Raw genomic sequence first — 13254 nt, 5'->3', positions numbered from 1 at the left:
AATGGGTGGGTGAACCGGGTGAGCGAGTGGGTGACGCCCTTTATTCTCTAAGCACAGCAACAAACGCACGCCCGTGTCAACGTCACCGCATCCCAGCCCCCGGCTGGCCGCCCGCGGTGCTCAAGTCCCGAGTGAGGGTTCCGCCGCCTCACGCCATTTTTTTTAAATTTGCCGGTGGCACGGGGTGGAGCTGGTGACGGGCTCTCCGCGTCCGTCGAGGAGGTGAACGCGCGCGTGCGCACACCGCGGTCGCGTGCGGCGAGGGCTCCCGTGCTGAAGCTCCGGGGTCTGCGCCTCTCCCTCAGTGTTCACAGCTCCCCCTCTGTGCACGTGTGCAAGCACACACACACACGCATGTGCCTGGCATGGACAGGCGGGGGGGAGTGCTGAGGAACACTTTTGAACCTCGGTCTGGAAGATGGACACGCACACACACGTGCACACACACGCACGCACGCGGGGCTGGCCTCGTTGTCTGGTGCGTGCTGCCATCTCCTGGCCGGCAGCTTCCCCGGCTCCCGGGCAGGAAGCCTGCAGACTTGTGTAATTACACCCACCCACGGCGGCACACGGGAACCGCGTGATTACACACGCGCCTGCCCCGTCTGCCCTACCCCCGTGTCTATGCCCTTCCCTTGAATCGCGCCTGCGTGGCGTCCAGTCACCCCGAAGCCCCTGCAGTGGCGATGGGCACCGTCATTTCCTTAGGCGAAGCCGGGGGCGCCGCGGTGCTCAGCCAGCGCCGTCTCTCGCTGCCGTGGGACTGCGGGACCGGAACCCGCTCCCGGCCCCTCACGCGCGCCCGAAGCCAGCCCGCGTGCACGCGCTCCAGGCCCGTCCCGTCCCGTGACGGCGGGCTGCACCGGCAGAGGCCGCCCGGGGCGCGGGGACGGGCTGGGAGGGCGCCCGCGGTGGCTTCCTCACCCAGAAAACGGTGCCCGCGCAGGAAAGGTGGGGACGAGGGCTGCGGGGCCCGGCCCGCGGGCTCAGGCCAGCGGCAGCTAGCAGACGCGGCCCCCGAAGGCCGAGTAACTCAGCCGGGAGCAGCGCTCGTGTCGGGAGCCAGCGACAGCCCCCCCCCCCCCCCCGCGTTTGGACGGGGCGTCTCGAGCCTCACACCGGGTCCTTCCTCCTGCCTCTCCTCCTCGGCTGGGCCCCGTGTCTCTCACAGGAGCCCCACACGGGGCCCCATCGTCGCGGCGCGGCCGGTGACGTCTCCCCGCTCGCTCTGGGCCCAGGACGGGGCGCACAGCGCCGGTTCTGCGTCGGTGGCTGCAGGCGGAACGGCCTCTCCCCACGCGGAAGGCCCCCGGAACAGCACTGCCCTCGGGGCTCCCCGGGAGGGGGCCGGGGCTCTGATTCCTCAGCGCCAGGCCCGCCGTGCTCCCGGGACCTGACCCCCCCGCCTCTCTCAGGCCTCCCCCTTCCCCCAGCCGGGCTCCGTGTGCTCCCCTCTGCTCGGGGAAGCCCCCCGGGGGAACCCCCGGATGGGTCTGTGCGATCCCCGCGCCCCCTGGGTGGACTCCTGGGGTTGAGAAGGGAGAGGCAGCAAAGCAGAGCACCGGGAGTGCTCCCGGGGGAGGACGCAGCCCAGGGGCAGGGCCTGTGCTGTGCATGTGCACCCGAGTCCTGGGGTTTGATGGGTTCTCAGTGCCATCCCAGAGCTCGGGAAACGGTGGAGGTGCCTCGCGACCAGGGCCCGAGTCTGTCCAGTGTGATCCCGAGAGCGCTTTGTCCTCTCGTGTCCTGTGGGGTGTGTCCAGTGTGATCCTGAGTGCGATTTGCCCTCTCGTGTCCTGTGGGGTGTGTCCAGTGTGATCCTGAGTGCGATTTGCCCTCTCGTGTCCTGTGGGGTGTGTCCAGCCATGACCCTGAGTCTTTGCCCTCTCATGTCCAGTGGGGTGTGTCCAGCGTGACCCCGGGTGCGATTTGACCCCCGTATGTCCTGTGGGGTGTGTCCAGCGTGACCCCGGGTGCGATCTGCCCACGTATGTCCTGTGGGGTGTGTCCAGTGTGACCCCGGGTGCGATCTGCCCACGTATGTCCTGTGGGGTGTGTCCAGCGTGACCCCGGGTGCGATTTGACCCCCGTATGTCCTGTGGGGTGTGTCCAGCGTGACCCCGGGTGCGATTTGACCCCCGTATGTCCTGTGGGGTGTGTCCAGCGTGACCCCGGGTGCGATTTGACCCCCGTATGTCCTGTGGGGTGTGTCCAGCGTGACCCCGGGTGCGATCAGCCCCCGTATGTCCTGTGGGGTGTGTCCAGCGTGACCCCGGGTGCGATTTGACCCCCGTATGTCCTGTGGGGTGTGTCCAGTGTGACCCCGGGTGTGATTTGACCCCCGTGTGTCCTGTGGGGTGTGTCCAGCGTGACCCCGGGTGCGATCAGCCCCCGTATGTCCTGTGGGGTGTGTCCAGCGTGACCCCGGGTGCGATCTGCCCCGTATGTCCTGTGGGGTGTGTCCAGCGGGACCCTGCGTGCGATCTGCCCCCGTATGTCCTGTGGTGTGTGTCCAGCGTGACCCCGGGTGCGATCTGCCCCCGTATGTCCTGTGGGGTGTGTCCAGCGTGACCCCGGGTGCGACCTGCCCCTGTATGTCCTGTGGGGTGTGTTCAGCGTGACCCCGGGTGCGATTTGACCCCCGTATGTCCTGTGGGGTGTGTCCAGCGTGACCCCGGGTGCGATTTGACCCCCGTATGTCCTGTGGGGTGTGTCCAGCGTGACCCCGGGTGCGATTTGACCCCCGTATGTCCTGTGGGGTGTGTCCAGCGTGACCCCGGGTGCGACCTGCCCCTGTATGTCCTGTGGGGTGTGTCCAGCGTGACCCCGGGTGCGATCTGCCCCCGTATGTCCTGTGGGGTGTGTCCAGCGTGACCCCGGGTGCGATTTGACCCCCGTATGTCCTGTGGGGTGTGTCCAGCGTGACCCCGGGTGCGATCTGCCCCCGTATGTCCTGTGGGGTGTGTCCAGCGTGACCCCGGGTGCGATTTGACCCCCGTGTGTCCTGTGGGGTGTGTCCAGCGTGACCCCGGGTGCGATTTGACCCCCGTATGTCCTGTGGGGTGTGTCCAGCGTGACCCCGGGTGCGATCTGCCCCCGTATGTCCTGTGGGGTGTGTCCAGCGTGACCCCGGGTGCGATTTGACCCCCGTGTGTCCTGTGGGGTGTGTCCAGCGTGACCCCGGTGCGATTTGACCCCCGTATGTCCTGTGGGGTGTGTCCAGCGTGACCCCGGGTGCGATCTGCCCCCGTATGTCCTGTGGGGTGTGTCCAGCGTGACCCCGGGTGCGATATGACCCCCGTGTGTCCTGTGGGGTGTGTCCAGCGTGACCCCGGGTGCGATTTGACCCCCGTGTGTCCTGTGGGGTGTGTCCAGCGTGACCCCGGTGCGATTTGACCCCCGTATGTCCTGTGGGGTGTGTCCAGCCGTGACCCCGGGTGCGATTTGACCCCCGTATGTCCTGTGGGGTGTGTCCAGCGTGACCCCGGGTGCGATCTGCCCCCGTATGTCCTGTGGGGTGTGTCCAGCGTGACCCCGGGTGCGATTTGACCCCCGTGTGTCCTGTGGGGTGTGTCCAGCGGGACCCCGGTGCGATTTGACCCCCGTATGTCCTGTGGGGTGTGTCCAGCGTGACCCCGGGTGCGACCTGCCCCTGTATGTCCTGTGGGGTGTGTTCAGCGTGACCCCGGGTGCGATTTGACCCCCGTATGTCCTGTGGGGTGTGTCCAGCGTGACCCCGGGTGCGATTTGACCCCTGTATGTCCTGTGGGGTGTGTCCAGCGTGACCCCGGGTGCGATTTGACCCCCGTATGTCCTGTGGGGTGTGTCCAGCGTGACCCCGGGTGCGACCTGCCCCTGTATGTCCTGTGGGGTGTGTCCAGCGTGACCCCGGGTGCGATCTGCCCCCGTATGTCCTGTGGGGTGTGTCCAGCGTGACCCCGGGTGCGATTTGACCCCCGTATGTCCTGTGGGGTGTGTCCAGCGTGACCCCGGGTGCGATCTGCCCCCGTATGTCCTGTGGGGTGTGTCCAGCGTGACCCCGGGTGCGATTTGACCCCCGTGTGTCCTGTGGGGTGTGTCCAGCGTGACCCCGGGTGCGATTTGACCCCCGTATGTCCTGTGGGGTGTGTCCAGCGTGACCCCGGGTGCGATCTGCCCCCGTATGTCCTGTGGGGTGTGTCCAGCGTGACCCCGGGTGCGATTTGACCCCCGTGTGTCCTGTGGGGTGTGTCCAGCGTGACCCCGGTGCGATTTGACCCCCGTATGTCCTGTGGGGTGTGTCCAGCGTGACCCCGGGTGCGATCTGCCCCCGTATGTCCTGTGGGGTGTGTCCAGCGTGACCCCGGGTGCGATTTGACCCCCGTGTGTTCTGTGGGGTGTGTCCAGCGTGACCCCGGGTGCGATTTGACCCCCGTGTGTCCTGTGGGGTGTGTCCAGCGTGACCCCGGTGCGATTTGACCCCCGTATGTCCTGTGGGGTGTGTCCAGCCGTGACCCCGGGTGCGATTTGACCCCCGTATGTCCTGTGGGGTGTGTCCAGCGTGACCCCGGGTGCGATCTGCCCCCGTATGTCCTGTGGGGTGTGTCCAGCGTGACCCCGGGTGCGATTTGACCCCCGTGTGTCCTGTGGGGTGTGTCCAGCGGGACCCCGGTGCAATTTGACCCCCGTATGTCCTGTGGGGTGTGTCCAGCCGTGACTTGGCTGCAGCTCATCCCCGATAAGCCGCCCGCCGTCCGTGGAGGCTCCTTCCTCCTGGGACCCTGGAGCCTCGGTGGGTGTCTCTGCAGAGTCCCGTGCCTCTCTTGGGGAGGCCTGTGTTTGGATCCCATCCCTGTCACTGGCTGTGCCCGTGGTTTTAGGAACATTACTTGGTTCCTTGAGGCCTTTGTTTCCCTTTCCTGTCAGACGGGAATCATAGCTCCAGTTTCCCAAAGCTCTCTGACGGGCCGACAGGAAGCTCTTAGGGTTATGTAATACTATAAAAAGTTTTGCCAAAGATACAGGGTAAGTGGAAGTAAATGCATTTTTTCTTGGGTGCTGACGAGATTGTGATTTCAGATGTTCCTCCTCGGAAGACTTTCCCTCTCTCGTTCTTGAAGAGTCGTTGTCTTGCCCAGCAGCACGGTGGCGCGCGCACCTTTCCTCCCAGCTCCCGGGAAAGCTGAGGTCAGGGCTGTGCTCCAAGGCTCTCAGGCCAAAAGAAGAAAAGTTTGTTAGCGCCACCTCCACGGGCAAGGTTGAACGTGGCGACCTTTACCCTCTCAGCTGTGGTGGGAAATGCAAGTAGGAAAATTACCACCTGGGCTGGCCCGTGCAGGGGAGAAGGGGCTGGGGGCGTGCCCCGGGCGGTCCAGAGCCCGACCAGCGAGCGCAAGGTCCTGAGTTCAAACCCCCGTACCTCACAAAAGCAAAGCGTCGATTCACGTGAGATAATGCATAGGACTGTCAGTGGAGCGCTTCTGCAGTTGTATGTATTTCAAAGCACCATGGTGTGTGTGTGTGTGCATGGTGTGTGTGTGTGCACAATATAACACACATATGCATGTGCGTGTTTATACTTATATGTAGATAGGTAGGTAATTTCCGTCCACTCTCTGAGGAGAGAAGGCTGCAGGCACAATGGAGTGGGGAAACTGAGTTGTCTCTGTGGATACAGAATGAAGTGGGGGAGCGGGGTGGGATACGGACGCAGAGGACATGAGAAGGGTGGTCGGTGAGGCGGGCAGGGGGTGCGGTGGGAGCTGCCCCCACCCACTGCGGTACCTGGGCCCCGGAGGATCTGTCATGGGGGGCAGAGCAGAGCCCAGGGGCGCCTCACGGTGGCAGCGGAGGGAACCGCGGGCTGGAGAGCGAGCTGTGAGTCTGGAGATGCGGCGGTTTCCGGCGGGCGGGTTCGCTCCGGCAGGAGGCAGCGGTGGGGGACGCAGAGGACGTGATTGTGAACTCCTGGTGCACGTGGACGGCGGCGGCTGTGGGGGCGCCCGGTGCAGGGAGCTCACGTCCCGGCTCCTGGTCTGCAGACACCACGGCGCCCCCCCGCGGGCTTCTAGAATGTGGTAGGAGGCGAAGCCCGGTGTGAACGCGTACTTGGGGGCTCTCCGCCCTTCCTGGCCCCTCTGCCCCCGCCCCGTCTGCGGCTCAGGCTTCACGCTCCCAGCGCAGCCTTGCGGGCTGGGGGGCGGGGGCCTGCTGGGAGACGGGGGCCCAAGGGCTTCACGTGGGGGTGGGGTGTCGCAGGCTGTCTGCTGCGTGACGCCCAGAGGTCTGGCTGCAAGGCTTGGAGAAACTGGGCGCCCCGAGGGGCGGCGTGCTAAAGGAGGAGGAGCCCCGCTGAGAACCTTTGGGGGTGTCATCTTTCCGTCTGTTGCTGCGGGAGCCCTGCCATCGGTCCGTCAGCTCTGGGATGCGAGCAGCCTTCGCGCGGTCTTGCGGCCCCTCCCGCGGGTTTGCTCGTGGGCTAGAGCGCGGCCGGGCTTGCGGCTTGGGTGTGTTCACGGCGCTCGGTTTCCGTGGGGCGAGGGCGGGTCGCCCGGCGCGCCCCGCGTCTCGGCCTGTCAGGTCCGGGTTTCCTTCCTTTCCTCTGTGTCGGGGTGCGCAGCGAGAATGCAGGCCTGCAACCCCGAGCCTGTGTCCCCCGAGCTGCAGGTGGGGCTGAGTCTCCAAGCCCCCAGCTTCTCGCGGGACACGAGGACAGGGTCACCCGGGCTGCCGTTCCGCGCGCTTCGTGGCTGGGGCCCGGTTGAGGAGGCCAGATGGATGGAGCCCCGCGGGCTGTTTCACTGCGCAGCAGCCTGGTCGCCTCCCCTGACGCCACCCCCGCCCCGGCGGTCACGGGCGTGGCCGCGTCCTCCGCGAACGGAGAGCCGGAGGAGAAAGGCGAGTGTGTGTTCGCCAAGCCCGGGGCGAGGCGGGAGGCCGACAGGCTGACCCGGCCTACGCGGCCAGCCCCCGCGCGCTTCTCCACCCGCGTACGTTCCTTTCTGCAGGGCTCCGAGAAACCGCACCTTCTCGCTCTTGTCTCTATGGGTGTATAGTACAACATTTCTACTTCCCCGTCTCCTCTCGGGAGGCGATCGCTGGTTTCATATTAGCGAAGACCCCAAGGTCCCCGCAGAGCCGCTGTCCTTGCTGGGCCCCGTCCCTCGCGTCCCTTTGAGCCTCGGGAGCTGGGGGAGCAGCCGCGGCGGCGCTGCCCGGGGGAATGGGGGAGTTCGCACGTCATCCCCGCGCAGGCCACGCGCGTCATCCCCACGCAGGCCACGCGCGTCATCCCCACGCAGGCCACGCGTGTCCCACGGGCCCGGCCCTCGGGGGCCACTGAGAATCCAGGGGGATTTTTAGTGGACTTGAAATCTAATCTGCTCTACGTTTCTCCTTTCTTTCTGGCGTTCAGTTGCGAATCCTCTTCGGCTGTGCAGATCTTGGCACAGTAACGCCAGGAGCACACGGGAGATGTAGACCATCAAACGCTCGGCACAATGCCGCCATTTACATGCAACTTACTGGTTTTTAAAATTGCTTCGCCGTCATAGCATGATTACTTTTCATAACCCTAATGTTGCACAAAAGAAGAAGTAAATTCATGGAATAAACTTACACTTGTCTTAGAAGTTGATCTCAGGCTTAAGAAGAGGCTAACGTGCTCTGCGTATTCTTTTCTTTTTTTTTTAAGTGGATGTTTACCCTTTTTTTGTCTTTGCCAGTCCTGGGGCTTTGTCCTTCTTCTTTTGTTTTTTTTTTTTTGCCAGTCCTGGGCCTTGGACTCAGGGCCTGAGCACTGTCTCTGGCTTCTTTTGCTCAAGGCTAGCACTCTACCACTTGAGCCACAGCGCCACTTCCGGCTTTTTCTGTATATGTGGTGCTGGGGAATCGAACCCAGGGCTTCATGTATGCGAGGCGAGCGCTCTACCGCTCGGCCATCTTCCCAGCCCCTCTGCTTATTCTTGCTGCTTATTCTTCCTGGGGGTGAACGCGCATCTGAGCCAGGCTGCAAGTTTTCGCCAGCGGCAAGCAGGCTCCCGTGGATGGTCCCGCCCCTCCCTTCTCCGTCGGCACGCGGGCGAGGCAGGACTGCGTGAAGGCAGAGACGGCGCAGGCTGCCACGGTCCCCGGCCCGCCGTCCTGCCCTGAGCCAGCACGGGGGTGGCTGTGTGTGTGTCGGGCTGACGGCCATTGCTCTTGCTCTCGGCTGTCGGTTCCGAGAGCCACGTCAGGCTCAGGCCTGGGCGAAGGAGAGGCCCACAGGAACGACGTTTGTGCGGCGGCTTGCACTAGAGGAGAGGCGGTAGAGTGTTCATCAGCACGGGGAACCGGGCACACTCAGAGTCCCTGAATCCTCGATGGTTTGTGGGGGTTTTTTAGTAGTAGTGAATAAATAGCTCCTTTTCGATACCCGCGTTTCTTTCCTTATAGTCTCTGCTTCAGTGAAACAGTAGGTAAGGAAGACAAAGTGTTGCTTTTCTTTTTGCATTTGAGTTTTGTATTTTACTTTTACTTATTTTTAAAAATTCCCTTGTGTTCATTGTACAATGGAGTTTCAATTCAGCGTATCCGGTGACGAGTGCAGTGCATCTTGGGAGAACCGTGGGTCATGATGGTCAACGGATGTGTGTGAAAGCTGAGCCCGGCAACTTGGGAGATGAGGTGTTCAATGCCATGGAGATCGATGGGGGGGGTGGGGAGGGATGCGGAGAGGACGGGGAGGGGCGCAGGCCCGCGGGCAGGCGCGTGCGGGGGTCAGGGCCGTGTGCAGGCGTGTGTGGGCGTCAGGGCCCGTGTGCAGGCGTGTGTGGGAGTCAGGGCCCGTGTGCAGGCGTGTGCGGGAGTCAGGGCCGTGTGCAGGCGTGTGTGCGGGAGTCAGGGCCGTGTGCAGGCGTGTGTGGGAGTCAGGGCCGTGTGCAGGCGTGTGTGGGAGTCAGGGCCGTGTGCAGGCGTGTGTGTGGGAGTCAGGGCCGTGTGCAGGCGTGTGTGTGTGGGAGTCAGGGCCGTGTGCAGGCGTGTGTGGGAGTCAGGGCCGTGTGCAGGCGTGTGCGGGAGTCGGCTGTGTGCAGGCGTGTGTGGGAGTCAGGGCCGTGTGCAGGCGTGTGTGGGAGTCAGGGCCGTGTGCAGGCGTGTGTGGGGGTCAGGGCCCGTGTGCAGGCGTGTGTGTGCGGGAGTCGGCTGTGTGCAGGCGTGTGTGTGCGGGAGTCAGGGCCGTGTGCAGGCGTGTGCGGGAGTCAGGGCCGTGTGCAGGCGTGTGTGTGCGGGAGTCAGGGCCCGTGTGCAGGCGTGTGCGGGAGTCAGGGCCGTGTGCAGGCGTGTGTGGGAGTCAGGGCCGTGTGCAGGCGTGTGTGTGTGGGAGTCAGGGCCGTGTGCAGGCGTGTGTGTGGGAGTCAGGGCCCGTGTGCAGGCGTGTGCGGGAGTCAGGGCCGTGTGCAGGCGTGTGCGGGAGTCGGCTGTGTGCAGGCGTGTGTGTGTGGGAGTCAGGGCCGTGTGCAGGCGTGTGTGTGTGGGAGTCAGGCCCGTGTGCAGGCGTGTGTGGGAGTCAGGGCCGTGTGCAGGCGTGTGTGGGAGTCAGGGCCGTGTGCAGGCGTGTGCGGGAGTCGGCTGTGTGCAGGCGTGTGTGTGTGGGAGTCAGGGCCCGTGTGCAGGCGTGTGTGTGTGGGAGTCAGGGCCGTGTGCAGGCGTGTGTGGGAGTCAGGGCCCGTGTGCAGGCGTGTGTGTGTGGGAGTCAGGGCCGTGTGCAGGCGTGTGCGGGAGTCGGCTGTGTGCAGGCGTGTGTGGGAGTCAGGGCCCGTGTGCAGGCGTGTGTGGGAGTCAGGGCCGTGTGCAGGCGTGTGTGTGGGAGTCAGGGCCGTGTGCAGGCGTGTGTGGGAGTCAGGGCCGTGTGCAGGCGTGTGTGGGAGTCAGGCCCGTGTGCAGGCGTGTGTGTGTGGGAGTCAGGGCCGTGTGCAGGCGTGTGTGTGGGAGTCAGGCCCGTGTGCAGGCGTGTGTGTGTGGGAGTCAGGGCCGTGTGCAGGCGTGTGTGTGGGAGTCAGGGCCGTGTGCAGCCGTGTGTGGGAGTCAGGGCCGTGTGCAGGCGTGTGTGGGAGTCAGGGCCGTGTGCAGGCGTGTGTGTGGGAGTCAGGGCCCGTGTGCAGGCGTGTGTGGGAGTCAGGGCCGTGTGCAGGCGTGTGTGGGAGTCAGGGCCGTGTGCAGGCGTGTGTGGGAGTCAGGCCCGTGTGCAGGCGTGTGTGGGAGTCAGGGCCGTGTGCAGGCGTGTGTGTGGGGGTCAGGGCCCGTGTGCAGGCGTGTGTGTGCGGGAGTCGGCTGTGTGCAGGCGTGTGTGTGTGGGAGTCAGGGCCGTGTGCAGGCGTGTGTGGGAGTCAGGGCCGTGTGCAGGCGTGTGGGAGTCAGGGCCATGTGCAGGCGTGTGTGTGTGGGAGTCAGGGCCCGTGTGCAGGCGTGTGTGTGCGGGAGTCGGCTGTGTGCAGGCGTGTGTGTGTGGGAGTCAGGGCCGTGTGCAGGCGTGTGTGTGCGGGAGTCAGGGCCATGTGCAGGCGTGTGTGGGAGTCAGGGCCCGTGTGCAGGTGTGTGTGGGAGTCAGGGCCATGTGCAGGCGTGTGTGGGAGTCAGGGCCCATGTGCAGGCGTGTGTGGGAGTCAGGGCCGTGTGCAGGCGTGTGTGGGAGTCAGGGCCATGTGCAGGCGTGTGTGTGCGGGAGTCAGGGCCGTGTGCAGGCGTGTGTGTGGGAGTCAGGGCCCGTGTGCAGGCGTGTGTGGGAGTCAGGGCCCATGTGCAGGCGTGTGTGTGCGGGAGTCAGGGCCGTGTGCAGGCGTGTGTGGGCGTCAGGGCCCGTGTGCAGGCGTGTGTGGGAGTCAGGGCCATGTGCAGGCGTGTGTGTGCGGGAGTCAGGGCCATGTGCAGGCGTGTGTGGGAGTCAGGGCCTGTGTGCAGGTGTGTGTGGGAGTCAGGGCCATGTGCAGGCGTGTGTGGGAGTCAGGGCCGTGTGCAGGCGTGTGTGGGAGTCAGGGCCCATGTGCAGGCGTGTGTGGGAGTCAGGGCCGTGTGCAGGCGTGTGTGGGAGTCAGGGCCATGTGCAGGCGTGTGTGTGCGGGAGTCAGGGCCGTGTGCAGGCGTGTGTGTGGGAGTCAGGGCCGTGTGCAGGCGTGTGTGGGAGTCAGGGCCGTGTGCAGGCGTGTGTGGGAGTCAGGGCCCGTGTGCAGGCGTGTGTGGGAGTCAGGGCCGTGTGCAGGCGTGTGTGCGGGAGTCAGGGCCGTGTGCAGGCGTGTGTGTGGGAGTCAGGGCCCGTGTGCAGGCGTGTGTGGGAGTCAGGGCCGTGTGCAGGCGTGTGTGTGCGGGAGTCAGGGCCGTGTGCAGGCGTGTGTGTGGGAGTCAGGGCCCGTGTGCAGGCGTGTGTGGGAGTCAGGGCCATGTGCAGGTGTGTGTGTGCGGGAGTCAGGGCCGTGTGCAGGCGTGTGTGTGCGGGAGTCAGGGCCGTGTGCAGGTGTGTGTGGGAGTCAGGGCCATGTGCAGGCGTGTGTGTGTGGGAGTCAGGGCCGTGTGCAGGCGTGTGTGGGAGTCAGGGCCGTGTGCAGGCGTGTGTGTGCGGGAGTCAGGGCCGTGTGCAGGCGTGTGTGGGCGTCAGGGCCCGTGTGCAGGCGTGTGTGGGAATCAGGGCCGTGTGCAGGCGTGTGTGGGAGTGAGGGCCGTGTGCAGGCGTGTGTGGGAGTCAGGGCCGTGTGCAGGCGTGTGTGGGAGTCAGGGCCCGTGTGCAGGCGTGTGTGGGAATCAGGGCCCGTGTGCAGGCGTGTGTGGGCGTCAGGGCCGTGTGCAGGCGTGTGTGGGCGTCAGGGCCCGTGTGCAGGCGTGTGCGGGAGTCATGGCCTGTCCACAGTCTCACGGGCAGCAGTCAGACCTCGCGTGACCTCCCAGATCGTGCTCGTGGTCATTTGTTGCAGCCGTGTCAGGGACTGTCCGTGTGCCGAGGCGTGGCGTCGGGCGTGGTGGTGGAGGGGCGCAGGGGCGGGACACGGCTCCTCGTCCTCCGGGGCGGTTCTGGGGCGCCTCTGACCGCCTCCTCCCCCTGCCTTCAGAGGCCCCGGTCGTGGTGGGAAATCCTTTGCTCTCCACCAGAGCGGGCTGTGACCCCCCTGCCTCCTCCTGTGCCGTAGCCGCGCCTCGCCGGGGGCCGCGCTGTCCCGTCCGGAGCCCGCGGGGTGGAGGGGGGGCCCAGCCCGAGGGCGGCCGCGCACGGGGGCACCGGCGCGCTCTGGAGGGCGGCTTCCCCCGCTGGGGAGCAGACGCGGAAGCTTCCGGGTACTCGTCAGAGTTGAGGACCGGGCCCCGCACGGGGCTCAGGCCGATCTTCTTCGCTACCCAAGAAACAGAGGGAAGGAAAGCCGAGGCATATCAGGACCCTGTCTCAGCCTCCCAGGCCGGTGTGGGGATCCACGCCGGTGACCCCAGCTCCATGAGGAACCCTGGTAGGGGTCACAGTGTAGGGACGTGAGACCCAGGAAACAGAGCCGAACCACCACGGGCGGGGGGGGGGACGGAGCCAGCAGGGCTGCTCCTGCTTAGCAAGCGTGAGGCCCCACGTTCAAACCACGGCGCCGCAAAACAGAGTAACCGCACCATCGGTGTGCACACAGTATTCTCACCACGTTCTTTAGGGGAACAGTATGGTTGTTCAACATACAGGTGTCCATCGAATCAGTGTGTGTGCACGTGTGTGTGTGCGTGTGTGTGCGCGCGCGTGTGCGTGTGTGTGTGCGTGCGTGTGTGTGCATGCGTGTGTGTGCATGTGTGTGTGCCTGTGTGTGTGCGCGTGTGTGCGTGTGTGTGCGCGCGCGTGTGTGTGTGTGTGCGCGCGCGCGCTCCACCGATCCGGAAGGCCCTGGCTCTGCTTCTTGGGGGACCACGGAAGGGAGGGGCTTTCTGGAGCCTGAGCTGAGGGAACGCTGAGCGGCCCTTCCCAGCCTGCCGCTCCCCGTGCTCGCCGGCAGAGGGCACCCAACACCCAGCGCTGGAAACGGAAGCCTGGAGACACCGGGAGTGCAGAAACCGCAGCTGGTCTCGCCGGGAGGGCTGTGGCGGAACTCAGTCCATTTCACGTGGATTCGCAGCGCGTGGAAGAGCAGCCCCGATGTCTCAGCTTTGAGGATCGGACACGCGTGCGGAGAGGTCCCAGGCTCGTCTGCGCCTTGCATTCCGGTGGTTCCCGAGGGCCTCCCCCCTCGGGGGGCCAAGCCGGCCCAAGCATTGACATAGGAAAGCTGGGACCCCACTGTCTCC

At 65.4% G+C, this 13254-nt stretch overlaps 2 protein-coding genes across 2 annotated transcripts in view; one reads left to right on the top strand and one right to left on the bottom strand.

The window, feature by feature from the left end:
- Pde10a (phosphodiesterase 10A) overlaps positions 1-13254 on the top strand; it is a 267542-nt gene that overhangs the window by 33864 nt on the left and 220424 nt on the right.
- Positions 2233-6353, bottom strand: LOC125357610 (nascent polypeptide-associated complex subunit alpha, muscle-specific form-like). Its single transcript, XM_048354562.1, has 2 exons — positions 5756-6353; positions 2233-4976 (listed from the first exon to the last, which is right to left on the bottom strand). Exons 1-2 carry the CDS (start codon positions 6351-6353, stop codon positions 2233-2235), a joined length of 3342 nt encoding a protein of 1113 aa, XP_048210519.1.

The sequence above is a fragment of the Perognathus longimembris genome, chromosome 9 (genome assembly GCF_023159225.1).
Source record: "Perognathus longimembris pacificus isolate PPM17 chromosome 9, ASM2315922v1, whole genome shotgun sequence".
NCBI classification, from domain to species: Eukaryota; Metazoa; Chordata; class Mammalia; order Rodentia; family Heteromyidae; genus Perognathus; species Perognathus longimembris.
This window is presented reverse-complemented; position numbering and strand designations above follow the sequence as displayed.

Coding starts and splice junctions, on each gene's coding strand:
- LOC125357610 (XM_048354562.1), bottom strand. CDS start 6,353: ATGACACCCCCAAAGGTTCTCAGCGGGGCTCCTCCTCCTTTAGCACGC. Junction 4,977..5,755: donor TCCGGGGCCCAGGTACCGCA/GTGGGTGGGGGC, acceptor AACTTTTTATAG/TATTACATAACCCTAAGAGC.